Raw genomic sequence first — 23765 nt, 5'->3', positions numbered from 1 at the left:
TGTATCTGCACTCTCTTTGTCAAATGTGCTGCCGTGTGATGTCTAGATTGATCGTGTACAATAAAAGAAAAGAAGATTCTTATCAAGTGTCGCAACAAGTAATTAAGCAGGCCTACTTTTAATGACAAGATCGTCACCTTGGCAAAATTTCCAGCTATATACCTGACACTGCAATAAATTCTGAATAAACATAAACCCTGGTTTATATTACTCGCAGATATTAATGTTTGCTTTTAAACTCGACATCTTTTTCGGTCGGAAGATCCTTAAAAGCAGTAGCTCTTGGTCCCCCAACTCTAAAGCTTTTTTTATCACAACCTGGGGGATTCCTCTCCCATAAGACTCGGTTGTTTCAAAATAAATCTTTTTTAAATATTGAAAAAACACTCTTTATCTGTTTAACTTTGAATTTTCACCTCAGTCTCACCCATGGGTTTTGTTACTGTCTTTGAATCGATGCAATCCCACGTGACTTCACCCCTACATCAAGCAAGTCGGTATATAGTATACAATCGGGCTGTATCGGACAATTTGTCGCAGTCCGAGAACATCAAGTCCGATTTCCACAAAAGTGCTGTCAAAATGACCACAAGATTTTACTTTCAAAGATTCTGAAGGCTCGGCGAGTCAAAACACGAACCGCTACGATACTGGAAAATAACAAGGTGAGTGGATTCCGCCTTGCTCATCTGAGGATTAAACCGCTGGAACAGCAACCAAAAGTTTCATGTCACGCAATGCTGTTCATTTAATGACTCGGAAAACAAGTCTAATTTATAACTCACCAGGAGTGGTGGTTGATACTGGAGGGGTGGTGCTTGGGAGTGGAGGCGTAGTACTTTCTGGAGGGGTGTTGGTAACTGCAGTGACTGTTGCTTCCAACAAGGTGGTACTTTCTGGAATGGCCAAAATGGTAAAATGGAAAAACATTCGGTCCTCAATAATACTGTTCCAGGAAGACAAGAAATAACAGTATAATAGGGATTGTTTTATTGAAACGAAACTCTCATTTTCAATATTCAGATCTTTTCAACCCACTTTTTTCAACTCTGAACGAGGTCAGCTTCCAAATTGACATGAAAATACGAGTCCGATTTCTAATTGGGAGCTCTTGGTCCAAAACACTAAAGCAGTCGATTTTTTTCATCACAAGCCTGAGGATTACGCGCCAGTAAAACTCGAATGAAAATATGGGAAAACACACCTTTGAAGTTTCACATCAATCTCACCCATGGTTTTTGTTACTGTATTTGATTCGATGCAATCCCACGTGACAGAACCCCTACATCTAGTATTTTGGTAAAATAGAATACAATCTGACTGACCTGTCGCGGAAAAATTGCCGCAGTCGGAGAATATTATGTCCGGTTTCCAAACAAGTAGTGTCATAAAGACCACAAGATTTTACTCTAAAAGATTCTGAAGGCTAGGCAAGTCATAACGTCCACTGCTATGATATTGGAAAATAACAAGGTTAGTGGATTCTGCTATGCTCATCTGAGGTTAAACCGGTCCAACAGCAACGAAATCTTTTGTATTGCGCGGTGCTGCTCATTTAATGACTCGGAAAACAAGTCTAATTTATCACTCACCGAGACTGGTGGTTGATACTGGAGGGGTTGTGCTTGTGAGTGCAGGCGTAGTACTTTGTGGAGGGGTAGTGGTAACTGCAGTGACTGTTGTTTCTAAGAAGGTGGTACTTTCTGGAATGGCTAAAATGGAAAAAAAAATCAATTCTCAATGAAACTGTTTCGGGATGAAAGGAAATAATAGTATCAGTTGCGAGTAACTTGTTTTCAGCATTAAATCTGCAATAGACACGCATCTTCCCGAAGATTTCAAATTGAATAGCTTTGCAAATATGCGTGCATTCAACGCAATGATGACTCATTAGACAGGTTACAAAAATGCGTTCTTTTGATTCTGAAAGCAATTGTCTGTTACCTCCTGTACACGAGGTTACTTGCAAATACTGCACATGAAAGAAAAAAATACGTTTTCACAATCAGTATACAATCAGTCAACTATGCGTACACGTACCTCTACAATTTAAGCCATCACCAATAAATCCATCCATGCAAAAGCAGCCACGAATGCCATCCTGAATATCACACTGTGCCCGAGGGTGACATTTTATATCTGAACACTGCAAGTCACTTCCATTTCCACACTCACATTTCTGCATGCAGTTATCATCAAGCCACACTTCGCCGATCTACAAAACGGTAGTCAGAGCACAGGAGCCACTTGAAAATTTGAATTTAAGGTATTAGAAATATATCAAACCTCAAAACTTATTACTCCTGTTCTAAACTACAAGCAAATTGAAGAAGAGATTAATGTGGAAAATCAACTGAAGGTCAATGTACACAGAAAGGTAAACATTTTTTATCTCCCAATATGAAGCTGGCCTTCCGTGCAGTACCTCAACGTCAAATGTTTTGCGTTATCTCCAATCGCATAATGAAGAGATGGAATATACTTCAACAATTATAGGGAATTCATCATTTGATAATACAGAAGTAAAAGTTGACTTCTTAATGAACTACATCGTTATTACGTGGATAACCATGCTTAATGCAGTAACACATATTGGGCAATAATTTTGAAATCATATGCATATCTGTTCTTTTCTGAGGACTTACGGTCAAGTAAAATCCACTCTCTAAGACACAGCCACACTCTGAAGGTTGAATACACCTGTCTCTTTCATAAAAGAGGCCTGATGGACAGAGGCACGTTTCAATGCACGGCTCCCTACAATTGGTGCTTCCATTTGGCTCAAGGCATGTATCTTGGCAGGCTGTACCACAGGCATGATATACGAGCTCACCAGGACACTGCAATTCTACGGAAACAAAAAAACTGCCTTGCAATTTACAAAGCTTTGAATCAAATCAGTTTCCTCAAAGCATTTCTTTGGGTTCATTCAAATGATATTTTGTTTCGTAGTAGTCGGTGCATAAAAGCTTGGAACTTACGACACTGTGTTCTCTCTTTTGTCCAATTGCCTGGTGTTTGTCCAGCGGAACGGCAGGCATCAGCGTAAACCCGAAAGTTGTCACAGATCAAGCCTTCATCCAGGGAAGTTGCACAGAGGTCATAGACACATGAGTCATTGTAAGGGGTAGGATCCACAACATCGTGACACTGACTGAAGGGACCTAAAAGGTAGATAATCATTTAATCAGAGGTCTCTGACGACAAATAGGGTAGGTTCAGACGTACCCTTGAGAATTAAGAATTCTTCAGACCAGATGTCCTCCTGACTCCAAAGTACGGGAATGCTACATTGCAGCCTCTTTGCAATGAGAGATCCTTTATCAAACTCCCTTAGAAGTTTTCCAAATGCCTTCTTTACCATGTAAATAGAGCAAAAAAAGAGACCAACCTGTTTCATCAACGAGACCAAAGCACAATTGGATGGCCCGTTGATACACCGTGGTGTTTCCCTCACAAGGATTTGGTGTCTCTTTCACAGGACTACACTGATCCTTCTCTGTTGACCAGCCGTTTCCAAAGTCAGTGGGATTTTGAGCCTAACAAGGTCAACAAACATGTTTTAGGTTATCCAATATTGAACCTGCAATGAAACCTAGAGAAATAAGCTTCAGGTTTTTCAGTACGTACAAAAAACATTCATGCAAGGATGTTAATGGACAACTTTGGTTTTGCGTTTTTGCAAGGATGTTAATGGACAACTTTGGTTTTGCATTTTTGCAAGGATGTTAATGGACAACTTTGGTTTGGCATTTTTGCAAGGATGTTAATGGACAACTTTGGTTTAGCTACAATGTCTTACCGTTCCTCCATTTGGCAGGGTAAAGTCATTATCTGAATTTTTATCAAAGCTTCCACAAAGACCGCACGTTTGGTGCCAATATGTACAAGGCACGTATATGTTAACAGTGTGTGGATGGTCCCAGTAAATCTTCAACTGGAAACTTGTTGTCAACGTCTGAAAGAAAAAAAAAATTAGTCAGGATACCTGGTAATAGTAATGTAGAGTCATTTTTATGCTCAGGGCCTGGAAAAGGTTCAAGTGTTTCTGATAGAAAAAGTACGATGCTTGTCACAGGTGTAACCTTGTACAAAATGAAACTTTTGTTGAGCCACAGGCTACGGCTTTCGTAGAAAACATGACAACATAATTAAGCGAAACTTACCACGGACAGGGCATTGCTGGTGATAGTAATTCCATCGTTAAGCTGGACTGGTAGGGTTGCAGTCCTACCATTAACGCGCACTTCACCATCACCAAGCAGAAGATATCGTGTAGTGTTATATTCCAAGGTGACTTCTTGAGTGTAAGACACAACGTCTGTTGGTTGTCTTTTCATATTCTTTGCTGTAATGTTGAATGACGGCATGCTGGAAGAGTATTGACAATCTCTCACCAGCGTGTACTCACAGTCTCCTTGGAAGTCATACCGTCGGCCATCAAACGTGATGTAGTGAGGATCTCCCCAAGCGATGCATTTCCCTTGAGAAGTGCATGGCCCTGTGAAATCACAGAACAATACAAATTGATTATGTATCAACTGATTTTTTTCTTTTGTCTTTTTTAGAAATGAAACAAAACGACTCCCTCCTGGCTTAAAAAGAAGACATCAAATTAACACAAAAATATGTTCGGTAATACGCATTCCAGTGTTGTATCTGCACTCTCTTTGTCAAATGTGCTGCTGTGTGATGTCTAGATTGTTCGTGTACAATAACAGAAAAAAAAATCTTATCAAGTGTTACAACATGTAATTACGTAGGCCTACTTTAAATGACAAGATCGTCACCTTGGCAAAATTTCCAGCTATATACCTGACACTGCAATAAGTTCTGAATAAACATAAAATCTGGTTTATATCACTGGCAGATATAAATGTTTGCTTTTAAACTCGACATCTTTTTCGGTCAGGAAGATCCTTAAAAGCAGTAGCTCTTGGTCCCACAACTGTAAAGCTTTCGATTATTTTTCATAGCAAACTGGGGGATTCCTCTCCCATGGGACTTGGTTGTTTCTCCTTCAGATACAGAGGTTCTGAGCAGTTCTCCTACAGGAAACGCATGTCTGTGATCGCTCTCGTCGTAAGATTGCTACATTTGTTAGAAATTCCGCCAGATAGAGGGCTTTGGCTTCCAGTCCTCCAGAATTCCCTTTGGGGTGGTCAGCAAGCATGTCGAAGGTATTACCATTGTTTACATCTATAAGCGTCCTTCATTTCGACTACAGGATGTCTAACTGCCTATCTTTATGCATCTATGCTTGTGATTTCAACTGCCACAGTATCGCGTGGGGTTACAGGGCAACAGACCCAGATGGCACTGCACTATAGGACTGGGCATCACCAGCTGGTGTTCAACTTCTGTATGACCCCAAGCAGCCCGATAGCTACCACTCAGGTAGGTGGAATACTACAAATCCCGACCTTGCTTTAACCGAAATGAGAGGACCTGAACCACACTGTGTGGTCCTGAATCCTTTCCCCAAATCTCAACACAGGCCATCTCTCATCATTCCAGAAAATCACATAGAATTAGTCTCCAACAAGCCTGTGAAGCGGTGGAACTTCCGTAAAGCTGACTGGGAGAAGTTTTCAAACCTAGCAGACACTGACGCACACCATCGACTCAGCATAACATGGACCGAGCATACTTACAGTTCTGCAACCTCCTCATTAGAGCAGATAAGAATTCGATCCCACGTGACTATCACCAACGTTACATCACTACCTGGGATAAGGAATATTACAACATCTATGACGAGTTCTTCCACGCAGATCCTGGGGAGGAGTCATCAACAAAACCCTCTGACCCGACCAGATGTCTCTAAATGAAGCGCCGGGAGCTATGGGAGGAAACAGGGAGTTATGGGAGGAAACAGTTCATGGAGTAGGCTTCACATACTCCAGTAGGATTGCCTAAAAAACTTTCAACAACCTCACTGGTAGAAGTTCCAAAGCGAGGACAGGTCCTGTGACAGCTAATTCCATTGCTCGGTAACTCATCTTGAATGGCCACTTCAAGAATGACGACAAGAACCACTCCCGTTCTGTGAAACCAGAAACCACCAACCTGTGGCAAGCTCCAGCCGTAGATAGATGGTTATCTGGCCCCTACTCACTCAACGAGTTAACTGCGGCAGCTGCCCAACTCAAGAGTAGCAAGGCTCGGGGACCTAGCAACATTCTCTCAGAATTTTTGCTACATCTTGGGCGAATATGTCGACAGTGGCTGTGTCCTGCTGCCTCATCAATCAATCTATCCTAAAGATATGGCGGAAAACTACAGTCATCGCGCTACCTAAATCAAAACCCCAGCTGGTGATTCAAAGACCAATTTCTCTTCAATGTGCCCCTACAAACTTCTGGAGCGCTTACTCCTCGCCAGGCTTGAACCAGTTGTCGACCTGCAACTACCAAACAGGCAAGCAGGTTTTTGCCGTCGCCGAAATACTGTACACCAGATCATCAAGCTGATCAATGACATCGAAGACAGCTTCCAGAGGGACACAAAGCTGGCGCTATCCTAGTCGACCTCACTGCAGCCTATGACAACGTGTGGCACGAGGGCCTGATCCTGAATCTCCAACGTATGGTACCAGATCGTCAAATGGTACAGTTTATCAGCAACATCCTTGCCAATCGTATTTGTGTGCTGACGACCAGCGACGGACAGATCAGCAGTCCACGCCGCCTAAATGGGGTCCCTATTGAGTTCAAGCGCTTTTCCCCATGCTATTCAATATATAGATCAAAGACGGTCTCACAACGGTATGGGTACGCAAATGACCTTGCACGTTAGCATGCCGACCGAATTTGGACAAATGTGGAGAGCACTCTCACTTCAGAATTGGCACAACTCGATTCGTACTTCATGACCTGGAGGCTGAAATTGAGCATGGCCAAAACTATTGCCACAGTACGCCTTTGACCTCAGCCCTGACTTGTCCTGTGGGAGTCACTTGAGTCTTGTCAAGCGCAGCAATCTGTGCTTAGATATCCACTTTACCCAGCCCCTGGAGGAGACCATCAATGTTATCATCTACGCCGAGTTCAACAACGTCATCGAAATAGACCAGGCACGTAATATTCTGTTCGACTACGGCAGTTAAATCTCCAGGGATGAACAGCTTCCAAATTTCAAAAATACTGAGCGAGGTCCGGTACGCAAAACACTACTTCCGAAGTGTTTTCCCCCGTGACGACATACCGAAACGTCATGTTCCGCGACCTAGCGCCCTGGTGGTCAACACGGATCCTTTTACCGAACCTGAAGGACATTGGGTGGCGATCTACATCACGAGGGATTGCATTGGGGAATATTTTGACTCGTACGGGCATCGACCTCGGTTGAGAGACATAAGAGCTTTTAAAGAAAAAATACGACTGCATCGAGATACAAAAGCTACCCCCTTCAAGGTCCCTTAATGACCGTTTGCAGTCAGTATTGCGTATTTTTCTTATTGCATCGATGCAGAGACATCGGCATGAGTAAAATTGTCAACGTATTTCAAAAGATACCTCGGACAACGGTACATCGGTAAATGAATTTGTTCGAATGCATTTCCCTTCCCTCAGTACTAAAACGCGCGACAATCCTTTCGTTTTTCGACAAATTTCAAGAGCGCTTACAAGACCAAGAGATGAATGCAAGTTATTATGCTCGAGCGTTAAATAATACCATTCGTGCATAATTTCGATTAATATTTTTGGGTTAGACTTTGAACCTAAAGTAGCTTTTGTTTTTCCATTTTTCAGTCATTTAAAAGGCTTCCATTAACAATTAGTTGGTGGTTTTGTTTATCATTGATAGTTTTAGTTGCATTTGTTTTTCTTGGATTACTTAATTTTGAAGTCAATTCATTTCAAAACCATTTTAGTAACCTTGCATAGAGTTAACACATTTCTCATACATGTACTTTAACTGCTCTTGTTAACTTGCTTGTTTTTTTTTTAATAGGATTTTTTTTTCAGTTTTTTAATTATATTATATATATATATAAACTCAGCAAAAATCATCTTAAAATTTGTTCAAGAGTCTCTCTCAATCAATCTCAATCTGCCTTGATTTGTCCATGTTCCAGAAGTACTCTCTCACGTTGACGTAAGTACTGATACCTGGAGCCTTAATATTATAGATGTTATTCAAACCTACCTGTTTCACACATGTCTCCAACATATCCTTCAACGCAATCACATGAGTAGCCATTGACTGCATCGGTGCAGTTCCCTCCATTCTGACAGGGAGTCGAACCGCATTCATCAAAGTCTGTGAAAATTCAAGCATATTCACAACTTTACGTCTCCAAATCTGATACCAAAAATATGAGGTACCTTTCGCAGCCAATCTAATTCATCACCAATGTTTCACATCCATGACTACATATCAAGAAAAGAAAAAAACTGCTTTATTTGGAGCTTTGGAAATATACTTATTTGGTGCTCACTTCCAACACCACAGACACTCAGGGCAAGTTTAGGTTAAAATGGAGCCTTAATATTATAGATGTTATTCAAACGTACCTGTTTCACACATGTCCCCGACATACCCTTCAACGCAGTCACATTTGTAGCCATTCACTGCATCGGTACAATTCCCTCCATTCTGACAGGGAGTAGAACCGCATTCATCAAAGTCTGTGAAAATTCAAGGATATTCACAGCTTTACATTTCAAATTTAGATGCAAAACATATCGGGGCAAGTTTATGATACCTGGAGCCTTAATATTATAGATGTTATTCAAACGTACCTGTTTCACACATGTCCCCGACATACCCTTCAACGCAGTCACATTTGTAGCCATTCAGTCCATCGGTGCAATTCCCTCCATTCTGACAGGGAGTCGAACCGCATTCATCAAAGTCTGTGAAAATTCAAGCATATTCACAGCTTTACATTTCAAATTTAGATGCAAAACATATCAGGCACCTTTGTCAGACCACATTCTTAATCATCAATGTTTCAAATGCATTACCACTCGACGCACTGGTAAAAACACATTTTATCTTAAAGTGAGGACATATTTCACTTGTTGCTCAGTTCCATTAACATTATTGAAATTCAAAGACATATTACGATACCTACAGCGTATTATGGAAGCTATTCCAACCTACCTGTTTCACACATGTCTCCAACATATCCTTCAACGCAATCACATGAGTAGCCATTGACTGCATCGGTGCAGTTCCCTCCATTCTGACAGGGACTCGAACTGCATCCATCAAAGTCTGTGAAAATTCAAGCACATTCACAGCTTTACATTTCAAATTTAGACTGAGAAATAACAAAAACACTTTATTCAGACGATATCCTTAATCCCCAATGCTTCAAATGCATTACCACTTGCCGCACTGGAAAAAGACATTTTATTTTAAAGTCAGGACATATTTTACTTGTTGCTCAGTTCATTAACCTTATTGAAATTCAAAGACAGATTACCATACCTACAGCGTACTATAGATGCTATTCCAACCTACCTGTTTCGCACATGTATCCGACATACCCTTCAACGCAATCACATGAGTAGCCATTGACCGCATCGGTGCAGTTCCCTCCGTTGTGACATGGAGTCGAACCACATTCATCGAAATCTGTGAAAATTCAAGCATATTCACAATTTTACGTCTCCAAATAAGACGCCAATTATATGAGGTACCTTTTTCAGCCAACCTAATTCATCACCAATGTTTCATATCCATGACTACATATCAAGAAGAGAAAAAAACTTCTTTATCTGGAACTTTAAATATTTATATATTTGGTGCTCACTTCCAATACCACAAACACTCAGGGCAAGTTTATGATAAATGGAACCTTAATATTATAGATGTTATTCAAACGTACCTGTTTCGCACACGTGCCCGACGTACCCTTCAACGCATTCACATTTGTACCCATTCACAACATCGGTGCAATTTCCTCCATTCTGACAGGGAGTCGAACCGCATTCATCAAAGTCTGTGAAAATTCAAGGATATTCAAAGCTTTACATTTCAAATTTAGATGCAAAACTTATCAGGCACCTTTTTAAGACCACATTCTTAATCACCAATGTTTCAAGTGCATCACCACCTGACTGCACTGGCAAAAACACATTTTATCTCAAAGTGAGGACATATTCCACTTGTTGCTCAGTTCCATTAACATTATTGAAATTCAAAGAGGAATTACGATACCTACAGCGTATTATGGAAGCTATTCCAACCTACCTGTTTCGCACATGTCCCCGACATACCCTTCAACGCAATCACATGAGTAGCCATTGACTGCATCGGTGCAGTTTCCTCCATTCTGACAGGGACTCGAACCGCATTCATCAAAGTCTGTGAAAATTCAAGCATATTCACAGCTTTACATTTCAAATTTAGACTGAGAAATACCAAACACTTTATTCAGACGATATCCTTAATCACCAATGCTTCAAATGCATTACCACTTGCCGCACTGGAAAAAAGACATTTTATTTTAAAGTCAGGACATATTTTACGTGTTGCTCAGTTCATTAACCTTATTGAAATTCAAAGACAGATTACCATACCTACAGCGTACTATAGATGCTATTCCAACCTACCTGTTTCGCACATGTATCCGACATACCCTTCAACGCAATCACACGAGTAGCCATTGACCGCATCGGTGCAGTTCCCTCCGTTTTGACATGGAGTCGAACCACATTCATCGAAGTCTGTGAAAATTCAAGCATATTCACAACTTTACGTCTCCAAATAAGACGCCAATTATATGAGGTACCTTTTTCAGCCAACCTAATTCATCACCAATGTTTCATATCCATGACTACATATCAAGAAGAGAAAAAACTACTTTATCTGGAACTTTCAATATTTATATATTTCGTGTTCACTTCCAATACCACAGACACTCAGGGCAAGTTTTTGATACCTGGAGCCTCAATATTATAGATGTTATTCAAACGTACCTGTTTCGCACATATCTCCGACGTACCCTTCAACGCAGTCACATTTGTAGCCATTCACTGCATCTGTGCAATTCCCTCCATTCTGACAGGGAGTCGAACCACATTCATCAAAGTCTGTGAAAATTCAAGCATATTCACAACTTTACGTCTCCAAATAAGACGCCAATTATATGAGGTACCTTTTGCAGCCAACCTAATTCATCACCAATGTTTCACATCCATGACTACATATCAAGAAGAGAAAAAACTGCTTTATTTGGAGCTTTGGACATATATTTATTTGGTGCTCACTTCCAATACCACAAACACTCAGGGCAAGTTTATGATACCAGCAGCCTTAATATTATAGATGTTATTCAAACGTACCTGTTTCACACATGTCCCCGACGTACCCTTCAACGCAGTCACATTTGTACCCATTCACTGCATCGGTGCAATTCCCTCCATTCTGACAGGGAGTCGAACCGCATTCATCAAAGTCTGTGAAAATTCAAGCATATTCACCACTTTACGTCTCCAAGTAAGACGCCAATTATATGAGGTACCTTTTGCAGCCAACCTAATTCATCACCGATGTTTCACATCCATGACTACATATCAAGAAGAGAAAAAACTGCTTTATTTGGAGCTTTGGACATATATTTATTTGGTGCTCACTTCCAATACCACAAACACTCAGGGCAAGTTTATGATACCTGCAGCCTTAATATTATAGATGTTATTCAAACGTACCTGTTTCACACATGTCCCCGACGTACCCTTCAACGCAGTCACATTTGTACCCATTCACTGCATCGGTGCAATTTCCTCCATTCTGACAGGGAGTCGAACCGCATTCATCAAAGTCTGTGAAAATTCAAGGATATTCAAAGCTTTACATTTCAAATTTAGATGCAAAACTTATCAGGCACCTTTTTAAGACCACATTCTTAATCACCAATGTTTCAAGTGCATCACCACCTGACTGCACTGGCAAAACCACATTTTATCTTAAAGTGAGGACATATTTCACTTGTTGCTCAGTTCCATTAACATTATTGAAATTCAAAGACATATTACGATACCTACAGCGTATTATGGAAGCTATTCCAACCTACCTGTTTCGCACATGTCCCCGACATACCCTTCAACGCAATCACATGAGTAGCCATTGACTGCATCGGTGCAGTTCCCTCCATTCTGACAGGGACTCGAACCGCATTCATCAAAGTCTGTGAAAATTCAAGCATATTCACAGCTTTACATTTCAAATTTAGACTGAGAAATACCAAACACTTTATTCAGACGATATCCTTAATCACCAATGCTTCAAATGCATTACCACTTGCCGCACTGGAAAAAGACATTTTATTTTAAAGTCTGGACATATTTTACTTGTTGCTCAGTTCATTAACCTTATTGAAATTCAAAGACAGATTACCATACCTACAGCGTACTATAGATGCTATTCCAACCTACCTGTTTCACACATGTATCCGACATACCCTTCAACGCAATCACACGAGTAGCCATTGACCGCATCGGTGCAGTTCCCTCCATTCTGACAGGGAGTCGAACCACATTCATCGAAGTCTGTGAAAATTCAAGCATATTCACAACTTTACGTCTCCAAATAAGACGCCAATTATATGAGGTACCTTTTTCAGCCAACCTAATTCATCACCAATGTTTCATATCCATGACTACATATCAAGAATAGAAAAAACTACTTTATCTGGAACTTTAAATATTGATATATTTCATGCTCACTTCAAATACCACAGACACTCAGGGCAAGTTTATGATACCTGGAGCCTCAATATTATAGATGTTATTCAAACGTACCTGTTTCGCACATGTCCCCGACGTACCCTTCAACGCAGTCACATTTGTAGCCATTCACTGCATCTGTGCAATTCCCTCCATTCTGACAGGGAGTCGAACCACATTCATCAAAGTCTGTGAAAATTCAAGCATATTCACAACTTTACGTCTCCAAATAAGACGCCAATTATATGAGGTACCTTTTGCAGCCAACCTAATTCATCACCGATGTTTCACATCCATGACTACATATCAAGAAGAGAAAAAACTGCTTTATTGGGAGCTTTGGACATATATTTATTTGGTGCTCACTTCCAATACCACAAACACTCAGGGCAAGTTTATGATACCTGCAGCCTTAATATTATAGATGTTATTCAAACGTACCTGTTTCACACATGTCCCCGACGTACCCTTCAACGCAGTCACATTTGTACCCATTCACTGCATCGGTGCAATTTCCTCCATTCTGACAGGGAGTCGAACCGCATTCATCAAAGTCTGTGAAAATTCAAGGATATTCAAAGCTTTACATTTCAAATTTAGATGCAAAACTTATCAGGCACCTTTTTAAGACCACATTCTTAATCACCAATGTTTCAAGTGCATCACCACCTGACTGCACTGGCAAAAACACATTTTATCTTAAAGTGAGGACATATTTCACTTGTTGCTCAGTTCCATTAACATTATTGAAATTCAAAGACATATTACGATACCTACAGCGTATTATGGAAGCTATTCCAACCTACCTGTTTCGCACATGTCCCCGACATACCCTTCAACGCAATCACATGAGTAGCCATTGACTGCATCGGTGCAGTTCCCTCCATTCTGACAGGGACTCGAACCGCATTCATCAAAGTCTGTGAAAATTCAAGCATATTCACAGCTTTACATTTCAAATTTAGACTGAGAAATACCAAACACTTTATTCAGACGATATCCTTAATCACCAATGCTTCAAATGCATCACCACTTGCCGCACTGGAAAAAGACATTTTATTTTAAAGTCAGGACATATTTTACTTGTTGCTCAGTTCATTAACCTTATTGAAATTCAAAGAAAGACTACCATACCTACAGCGTACTATAGATGCTATTCCAACCTACCTGTTTCACACATGTATCCGACATACCCTTCAACGCAATCACACGAGTAGCCATTGACCGCATCGGTGCAGTTCCCTCCGTTTTGACATGGAGTCGAACCACATTCATCGAAGTCTGTGAAAATTCAAGCATATTCACAACTTTACGTCTCCAAATAAGACGCCAATTATATGAGGTACCTTTTTCAGCCAACCTAATTCATCACCAATGTTTCATATCCATGACTACATATCAAGAATAGAAAAAACTACTTTATCTGGAACTTTAAATATTCATATATTTGGTGCTCACTTCCAATACCACAGACACTCAGGGCAAGTTTATGATACCTGGAGCCTCAAAATTATAGACGTTATTCAAACGTACCTGTTTCGCACATGTCCCCGACGTACCCTTCAACGCAGTCACATTTGTAGCCATTCACTGCATCGGTGCAATTCCCTCCATTCTGACAGGGAGTCGAATCACATTCATCGAAGTCTGTGAAAATTCAAGCATATTCACAACTTTACGTCTCCAAATAAGACGCCAATTATATGAGGTACCTTTTGCAGCCAACCTAATCCATCACCAATGTTTCACATCCATGACTACATATCAAGAAGAGAAAAAACTGCTTTATTTGGAGCTTTGGACATATATTTATTTGGTGCTCACTTCCAATACCACAAACACTCAGGGCAAGTTTATGATACCTGCAGCCTTAATATTATAGATGTTATTCAAACGTACCTGTTTCACACATGTCCCCGACGTACCCTTCAACGCAGTCACATTTGTACCCATTCACTGCATCGGTGCAATTTCCTCCATTCTGACAGGGAGTCGAACCGCATTCATCAAAGTCTGTGAAAATTTAAGGATATTCAAAGCTTTACATTTCAAATTTAGATGCAAAACCTATCAGGCACCTTTTTAAGACCACATTCTTAATCACCAATGTTTCAAGTGCATCACCACCTGACTGCACTGGCAAAAACACATTTTATCTTAAAGTGAGGACATATTTCACTTGTTGCTCAGTTCCATTAACATTATTGAAATTCAAAGACATATTACGATACCTACAGCGTATTATGGAAGCTATTCCAACCTACCTGTTTCGCACATGTCCCCGACATACCCTTCAACGCAATCACATGAGTAGCCATTGACTGCATCGGTGCAGTTCCCTCCATTCTGACAGGGACTCGAACCGCATTCATCAAAGTCTGTGAAAATTCAAGCATATTCACAGCTTTACATTTCAAATTTAGACTGAGAAATACCAAACACTTTATTCAGACGATATCCTTAATCACCAATGCTTCAAATGCATTACCACTTGCCGCACTGGAAAAAGACATTTTATTTTAAAGTCAGGACATATTTTACTTGTTGCTCAGTTCATTAACCTTATTGAAATTCAAAGAAAGATTACCATACCTACAGCGTACTATAGATGCTATTCCAACCTACCTGTTTCACACATGTATCCGACATACCCTTCAACGCAATCACACGAGTAGCCATTGACCGCATCGGTGCAGTTCCCTCCGTTTTGACATGGAGTCGAACCACATTCATCGAAGTCTGTGAAAATTCAAGCATATTCACAACTTTACGTCTCCAAATAAGACGCCAATTATATGAGGTACCTTTTTCAGCCAACCTAATTCATCACCAATGTTTCATATCCATGACTACATATCAAGAATAGAAAAAACTACTTTATCTGGAACTTTAAATATTCATATATTTGGTGTTCCCTTCCAATACCACAGACACTCAGGGCAAGTTTATGATACCTGGAGCCTCAAAATTATAGACGTTATTCAAACGTACCTGTTTCGCACATGTCCCCGACGTACCCTTCAACGCAGTCACATTTGTAGCCATTCACTGCATCGGTGCAATTCCCTCCATTCTGACAGGGAGTCGAATCACATTCATCAAAGTCTGTGAAAATTCAAGCATATTCACAACTTTACGTCTCCAAATAAGACGCCAATTATATGAGGTACCTTTTGCAGCCAACCTAATCCATCACCAATGTTTCACATCCATGACTACATATCAAGAAGAGAAAAAACTGCTTTATTTGGAGCTTTGGACATATATTTATTTGGTGCTCACTTCCAATACCACAAACACTCAGGGCAAGTTTATGATACCTGCAGCCTTAATATTATAGATGTTATTCAAACGTACCTGTTTCACACATGTCCCCGACGTACCCTTCAACGCAGTCACATTTGTACCCATTCACTGCATCGGTGCAATTTCCTCCATTCTGACAGGGAGTCGAACCGCATTCATCAAAGTCTGTGAAAATTCAAGGATATTCAAAGCTTTACATTTCAAATTTAGATGCAAAACTTATCAGGCACCTTTTTAAGACCACATTCTTAATCACCAATGTTTCAAGTGCATCACCACCTGACTGCACTGGCAAAAACACATTTTATCTTAAAGTGAGGACATATTTCACTTGTTGCTCAGTTCCATTAACATTATTGAAATTCAAAGACATATTACGATACCTACAGCGTATTATGGAAGCTATTCCAACCTACCTGTTTCGCACATGTCCCCGACATACCCTTCAACGCAATCGCATGAGTAGCCATTGACTGCATCGGTGCAGTTCCCTCCATTCTGACAGGGACTCGAACCGCATTCATCAAAGTCTGTGAAAATTCAAGCATATTCACAGCTTTACATTTCAAATTTAGACTGAGAAATACCAAACACTTTATTCAGACGATATCCTTAAGCACCAATGCTTCAAATGCATTACCACTTGCCGCACTGGAAAAAGACATTTTATTTTAAAGTCAGGACATATTTTACTTCTTGCTCAGTTCATTAACCTTATTGAAATTCAAAGACAGATTACCATACCTACAGCGTACTATAGATGCTATTCCAACCTACCTCTTTCACACATGTATCCGACATACCCTTCAACGCAATCACACGAGTAGCCATTGACCGCATCGGTACAGTTCCCTCCGTTTTGACATGGAGTCGAACCACATTCATCGAAGTCTGTGAAAATTCAAGCATATTCACAACTTTACGTCTCCAAATAAGACGCCAATTATATGAGGTACCTTTTTCAGCCAACCTAATTCATCACCAATGTTTCATATCCATGACTACATATCAAGAATAGAAAAAACTACTTTATCTGGAACTTTAAATATTGATATATTTGGTGCTCACTTCCAATACCACAGACACTCAGGGCAAGTTTATGATACCTGGAGCCTCAATATTATAGATGTTATTCAAACGTACCTGTTTCGCACATGTCCCCGACGTACCCTTCAACGCAGTCACATTTGTACCCATTCACTGCATCGGTGCAATTTCCTCCATTCTGACAGGGAGTCGAACCGCATTCATCAAAGTCTGTGAAAATTCAAGGATATTCAAAGCTTTACATTTCAAATTTAAATGCAAAACTTATCAGGCACCTTTTTAAGACCACATTCTTAATCACCAATGTTTCAAGTGCATCACCACCTGACTGCACTGGCAAAAACACATTTTATCTTAAAGTGAGGACATATTTCACTTGTTGCTCAGTTCCATTAACATTATTGAAATTCAAAGACATATTACGATACCTACAGCGTCTTATGGAAGCTATTCCAACCTACCTGTTTCGCACATGTCCCCGACATACCCTTCAACGCAATCACATGAGTAGCCATTGACTGCATCGGTGCAGTTCCCTCCATTCTGACAGGGACTCGAACCGCATTCATCAAAGTCTGTGAAAATTCAAGCATATTCACAGCTTTACATTTCAAATTTAGACTGAGAAATACCAAACACTTTATTCAGACGATATCCTTAAGCACCAATGCTTCAAATGCATTACCACTTGCCGCACTGGAAAAAGACATTTTATTTTAAAGTCTGGACATATTTTACTTGTTGCTCAGTTCATTAACCTTATTGAAATTCAAAGACAGATTACCATACCTACAGCGTACTATAGATGCTATTCCAACCTACCTCTTTCACACATGTATCCGACATACCCTTCAACGCAATCACACGAGTAGCCATTGACCGCATCGGTGCAGTTCCCTCCGTTTTGACATGGAGTCGAACCGCATTCATCAAAGTCTGTGAAAATTCAAGCATATTCACAGCTTTACATTTCAAATTTAGACTGAGAAATACCAAACACTTTATTCAGACGATATCCTTAATCACCAATGCTTCAAATGCATTACCACTTGCCGCACTGGAAAAAGACATTTTATTTTAAAGTCAGGACATATTTTACTTGTTGCTCAGTTCATTAACCTTATTGAAATTCAAAGAAAGATTACCATACCTACAGCGTACTATAGATGCTATTCCAACCTACCTCTTTCACACATGTATCCGACATACCCTTCAACGCAATCACACGAGTAGCCATTGACCGCATCGGTGCAGTTCCCTCCGTTTTGACATGGAGTCGAACCACATTCATCGAAGTCTGTGAAAATTCAAGCATATTCACAACTTTACGTCTCCAAATAAGACGCCAATTATATGAGGTACCTTTTTCAGCCAACCTAATTCATCACCAATGTTTCATATCCATGACTACATATCAAGAATAGAAAAAACTATTTTATCTGGAACTTTAAATATTGATATATTTGGTGCTCACTTCCAATACCACAGACACTCAGGGCAAGTTTATGATACCTGGAGCCTCAATATTATAGATGTTATTCAAACGTACCTGTTTCGCACATGTCCCCGACGTACCCTTCAACGCAGTCACATTTGTAGCCATTCACTGCATCTGTGCAATTCCCTCCATTCTGACAGGGAGTCGAACCACATTCATCAAAGTCTGTGAAAATTCAAGCATATTCACAACTTTACGTCTCCAAATAAGACGCCAATTATATGAGGTACCTTTTGCAGCCAACCTAATTCATCACCAATGTTTCACATCCATGACTACATATCAAGAAGAGAAAAAACTGCTTTATTTGGAGCTTTGGACATATATTTATTTGGTGCTCACTTCCAATACCACAAACACTCAGGGCAAGTTGATGATACCTGCAGCCTTAATATTATAGATGTTATTCAAACGTACCTGTTTCACACATGTCCCCGACGTACCCTTCAACGCAGTCACATTTGTACCCATTCACTGCATCGGTGCAATTTCCTCCATTCTGACAGGGAGTCGAACCGCATTCATCAAAGTCTGTGAAAATTCAAGGATATTCAAAGCTTTACATTTCAAATTTAGATGCAAAACTTATCAGGCACCTTTTTAAGACCACATTCTTAATCACCAATGTTTCAAGTGCATCACCACCTGACTGCACTGGCAAAAACACATTTTATCTTAAAGTGAGGACATATTTCACTTGTTGCTCAGTTCCATTAACATTATTGAAATTCAAAGACATATTACGATACCTACAGCGTATTATGGAAGCTATTCCAACCTACCTGTTTCGCACATGTCCCCGACATACCCTTCAACGCAATCACATGAGTAGCCATTGACTGCATCGGTGCAGTTCCCTCCATTCTGACAGGGACTCGAACCGCATTTATCAAAGTCTGTGAAAATTCAAGCATATTCACAGCTTTACATTTCAAATTTAGACTGAGAAATACCAAACACTTTATTCAGACGATATCCTTAATCACCAATGCTTCAAATGCATTACCACTTGCCGCACTGGAAAAAGACATTTTATTCTAAAGTCAGGACATATTTTACTTCTTGCTCAGTTCATTAACCTTATTGAAATTCAAAGAAAGATTACCATACCTACAGCGTACTATAGATGCTATTCCAACCTACCTCTTTCACACATGTATCCGACATACCCTTCAACGCAATCACACGAGTAGCCATTGACCGCATCGGTGCAGTTCCCTCCGTTTTGACATGGAGTCGAACCACATTCATCGAAGTCTGTGAAAATTCAAGCATATTCACAACTTTACGTCTCCAAATAAGACGCCAATTATATGAGGTACCTTTTTCAGCCAACCTAATTCATCACCAATGTTTCATATCCATGACTACATATCAAGAATAGAAAAAACTATTTTATCTGGAACTTTAAATATTGATATATTTGGTGCTCACTTCCAATACCACAGACACTCAGGGCAAGTTTATGATACCTGGAGCCTCAATATTATAGATGTTATTCAAACGTACCTGTTTCGCACATGTCCCCGACGTACCCTTCAACGCAGTCACATTTGTAGCCATTCACTGCATCTGTGCAATTCCCTCCATTCTGACAGGGAGTCGAACCACATTCATCAAAGTCTGTGAAAATTCAAGCATATTCACAACTTTACGTCTCCAAATAAGACGCCAATTATATGAGGTACCTTTTGCAGCCAACCTAATTCATCACCAATGTTTCACATCCATGACTACATATCAAGAAGAGAAAAAACTGCTTTATTTGGAGCTTTGGACATATATTTATTTGGTGCTCACTTCCAATACCACAAACACTCAGGGCAAGTTGATGATACCTGCAGCCTTAATATTATAGATGTTATTCAAACGTACCTGTTTCACACATGTCCCCGACGTACCCTTCAACGCAGTCACATTTGTACCCATTCACTGCATCGGTGCAATTTCCTCCATTCTGACAGGGAGTCGAACCGCATTCATCAAAGTCTGTGAAAATTCAAGGATATTCAAAGCTTTACATTTCAAATTTAGATGCAAAACTTATCAGGCACCTTTTTAAGACCACATTCTTAATCACCAATGTTTCAAGTGCATCACCACCTGACTGCACTGGCAAAAACACATTTTATCTTAAAGTGAGGACATATTTCACTTGTTGCTCAGTTCCATTAACATTATTGAAATTCAAAGACATATTACGATACCTACAGCGTATTATGGAAGCTATTCCAACCTACCTGTTTCGCACATGTCCCCGACATACCCTTCAACGCAATCACATGAGTAGCCATTGACTGCATCGGTGCAGTTCCCTCCATTCTGACAGGGACTCGAACCGCATTTATCAAAGTCTGTGAAAATTCAAGCATATTCACAGCTTTACATTTCAAATTTAGACTGAGAAATACCAAACACTTTATTCAGACGATATCCTTAATCACCAATGCTTCAAATGCATTACCACTTGCCGCACTGGAAAAAGACATTTTATTCTAAAGTCAGGACATATTTTACTTCTTGCTCAGTTCATTAACCTTATTGAAATTCAAAGAAAGATTACCATACCTACAGCGTACTATAGATGCTATTCCAACCTACCTCTTTCACACATGTATCCGACATACCCTTCAACGCAATCACACGAGTAGCCATTGACCGCATCGGTGCAGTTCCCTCCGTTTTGACATGGAGTCGAACCACATTCATCGAAGTCTGTGAAAATTCAAGCATATTCACAACTTTACGTCTCCAAATAAGACGCCAATTATATGAGGTACCTTTTTCAGCCAACCTAATTCATCACCAATGTTTCATATCCATGACTACATATCAAGAAGAGAAAAAACTACTTTATCTAGAACTTTAAATATTGATATATTTGGTGCTCACTTCCAATACTACAGACACTCAGGGCAAGTTTATGATACCTGGAGCCTCAATATTATAGATGTTATTCAAACGTACCTGTTTCGCACATGTCCCCGACGTACCCTTCAACGCAGTCACATTTGTAGCCATTCACTGCATCGGTGCAATTTCCTCCATTCTGACAGGGAGTCGAACCGCATTCATCAAAGTCTGTGAAAATTCAAGGATATTCAAAGCTTTACATTTCAAATTTAAATGCAAAACTTATCAGGCACCTTTTTAAGACCACATTCTTAATCACCAATGTTTCAAGTGCATCACCACCTGACTGCACTGGCAAAAACACATTTTATCTTAAAGTGAGGACATATTTCACTTGTTGCTCAGTTCCATTAACATTATTGAAATTCAAAGACATATTACGATACCTACAGCGTATTATGGAAGCTATTCCAACCTACCTGTTTCGCACATGTCCCCGACATACCCTTCAACGCAATCGCATGAGTAGCCATTGACTGCATCGGTGCAGTTCCCTCCATTCTGACAGGGACTCGAACCGCATTCATCAAAGTCTGTGAAAATTCAAGCATATTCACAGCTTTACATTTCAAATTTAGACTGAGAAATACCAAACACTTTATTCAGACGATATCCTTAAGCACCAATGCTTCAAATGCATTACCACTTGCCGCACTGGAAAAAGACATTTTATTTTAAAGTCTGGACATATTTTACTTGTTGCTCAGTTCATTAACCTTATTGAAATTCAAAGACAGATTACCATACCTACAGCGTACTATAGATGCTATTCCAACCTACCTCTTTCACACATGTATCCGACATACCCTTCAACGCAATCACACGAGTAGCCATTGACCGCATCGGTGCAGTTCCCTCCGTTTTGACATGGAGTCGAACCACATTCATCGAAGTCTGTGAAAATTCAAGCATATTCACAACTTTACGTCTCCAAATAAGACGCCAATTATATGAGGTACCTTTTTCAGCCAACCTAATTCATCACCAATGTTTCATATCCATGACTACATATCAAGAATAGAAAAAACTATTTTATCTGGAACTTTAAATATTGATATATTTGGTGCTCACTTCCAATACCACAGACACTCAGGGCAAGTTTATGATACCTGGAGCCTCAATGTTATAGATGTTATTCAAACGTACCTGTTTCGCACATGTCCCCGACGTACCCTTCAACGCAGTCACATTTGTAGCCATTCACTGCATCGGTGCAATTCCCTCCATTCTGACAGGAAGTCGAACCACATTCATCAAAGTCTGTGAAAATTCAAGCATATTCACAACTTTACGTCTCCAAATAAGACGCCAATTATATGAGGTACCTTTTGCAGCCAACCTAATTCATCACCAATGTTTCACATCCATGACTACATATCAAGAAGAGAAAAAACTGCTTTATTTGGAGCTTTGGACATATATTTATTTGGTGCTCACTTCCAATACCACAAACACTCAGGGCAAGTTTATGATACCTGCAGCCTTAATATTATAGATGTTATTCAAACGTACCTGTTTCACACATGTCCCCGACGTACCCTTCAACGCAGTCACATTTGTACCCATTCACTGCATCGGTGCAATTTCCTCCATTCTGACAGGGAGTCGAACCGCATTCATCAAAGTCTGTGAAAATTCAAGGATATTCAAAGCTTTACATTTCAAATTTAGATGCAAAACTTATCAGGCACCTTTTTAAGACCACATTCTTAATCACCAATGTTTCAAGTGCATCACCACCTGACTGCACTGGCAAAAACACATTTTATCTTAAAGTGAGGACATATTTCACTTGTTGCTCAGTTCCATTAACATTATTGAAATTCAAAGACATATTACGATACCTACAGCGTATTATGGAAGCTATTCCAACCTACCTGTTTCGCACATGTCCCCGACATACCCTTCAACGCAATCGCATGAGTAGCCATTGACTGCATCGGTGCAGTTCCCTCCATTCTGACAGGGACTCGAACCGCATTCATCAAAGTCTGTGAAAATTCAAGCATATTCACAGCTTTACATTTCAAATTTAGACTGAGAAATACCAAACACTTTATTCAGACGATATCCTTAAGCACCAATGCTTCAAATGCATTACCACTTGCCGCACTGGAAAAAGACATTTTATTTTAAAGTCTGGACATATTTTACTTGTTGCTCAGTTCATTAACCTTATTGAAATTCAAAGACAGATTACCATACCTACAGCGTACTATAGATGCTATTCCAACCTACCTGTTTCACACATGTATCCGACATACCCTTCAACGCAATCACACGAGTAGCCATTGACCGCATCGGTGCAGTTCCCTCCG

The 23765-nt window shown here is 40.0% G+C and overlaps 1 protein-coding gene across 1 annotated transcript in view; it reads right to left on the bottom strand.

Annotated features, from left to right (window-relative positions):
• LOC110984790 (uncharacterized) overlaps positions 1-23765 on the bottom strand; it is an 87644-nt gene that overhangs the window by 49072 nt on the left and 14807 nt on the right. Inside the window, exons 2-15 of the mRNA XM_087143525.1 lie at positions 9842-9955; positions 9475-9588; positions 9112-9225; positions 8748-8861; positions 8520-8633; positions 8152-8265; positions 4167-4501; positions 3803-3958; positions 3392-3539; positions 2982-3164; positions 2646-2848; positions 2041-2215; positions 1593-1712; positions 786-896 (exon numbers count right to left, since the gene is read on the bottom strand). Coding sequence (XP_086999651.1) covers positions 786-896; positions 1593-1712; positions 2041-2215; positions 2646-2848; positions 2982-3164; positions 3392-3539; positions 3803-3958; positions 4167-4501; positions 8152-8265; positions 8520-8633; positions 8748-8861; positions 9112-9225; positions 9475-9588; positions 9842-9955 — 2115 coding nt within the window. The remainder of the gene's footprint in view (positions 1-785; positions 897-1592; positions 1713-2040; positions 2216-2645; positions 2849-2981; positions 3165-3391; positions 3540-3802; positions 3959-4166; positions 4502-8151; positions 8266-8519; positions 8634-8747; positions 8862-9111; positions 9226-9474; positions 9589-9841; positions 9956-23765) is intronic.

This window comes from Acanthaster planci, linkage group LG11 (assembly GCF_054643075.1).
Source record: "Acanthaster planci isolate LZ-2023a linkage group LG11, COTS_SCS, whole genome shotgun sequence".
Classification (NCBI taxonomy): domain Eukaryota; kingdom Metazoa; phylum Echinodermata; class Asteroidea; order Valvatida; family Acanthasteridae; genus Acanthaster; species Acanthaster planci.
This window is presented reverse-complemented; position numbering and strand designations above follow the sequence as displayed.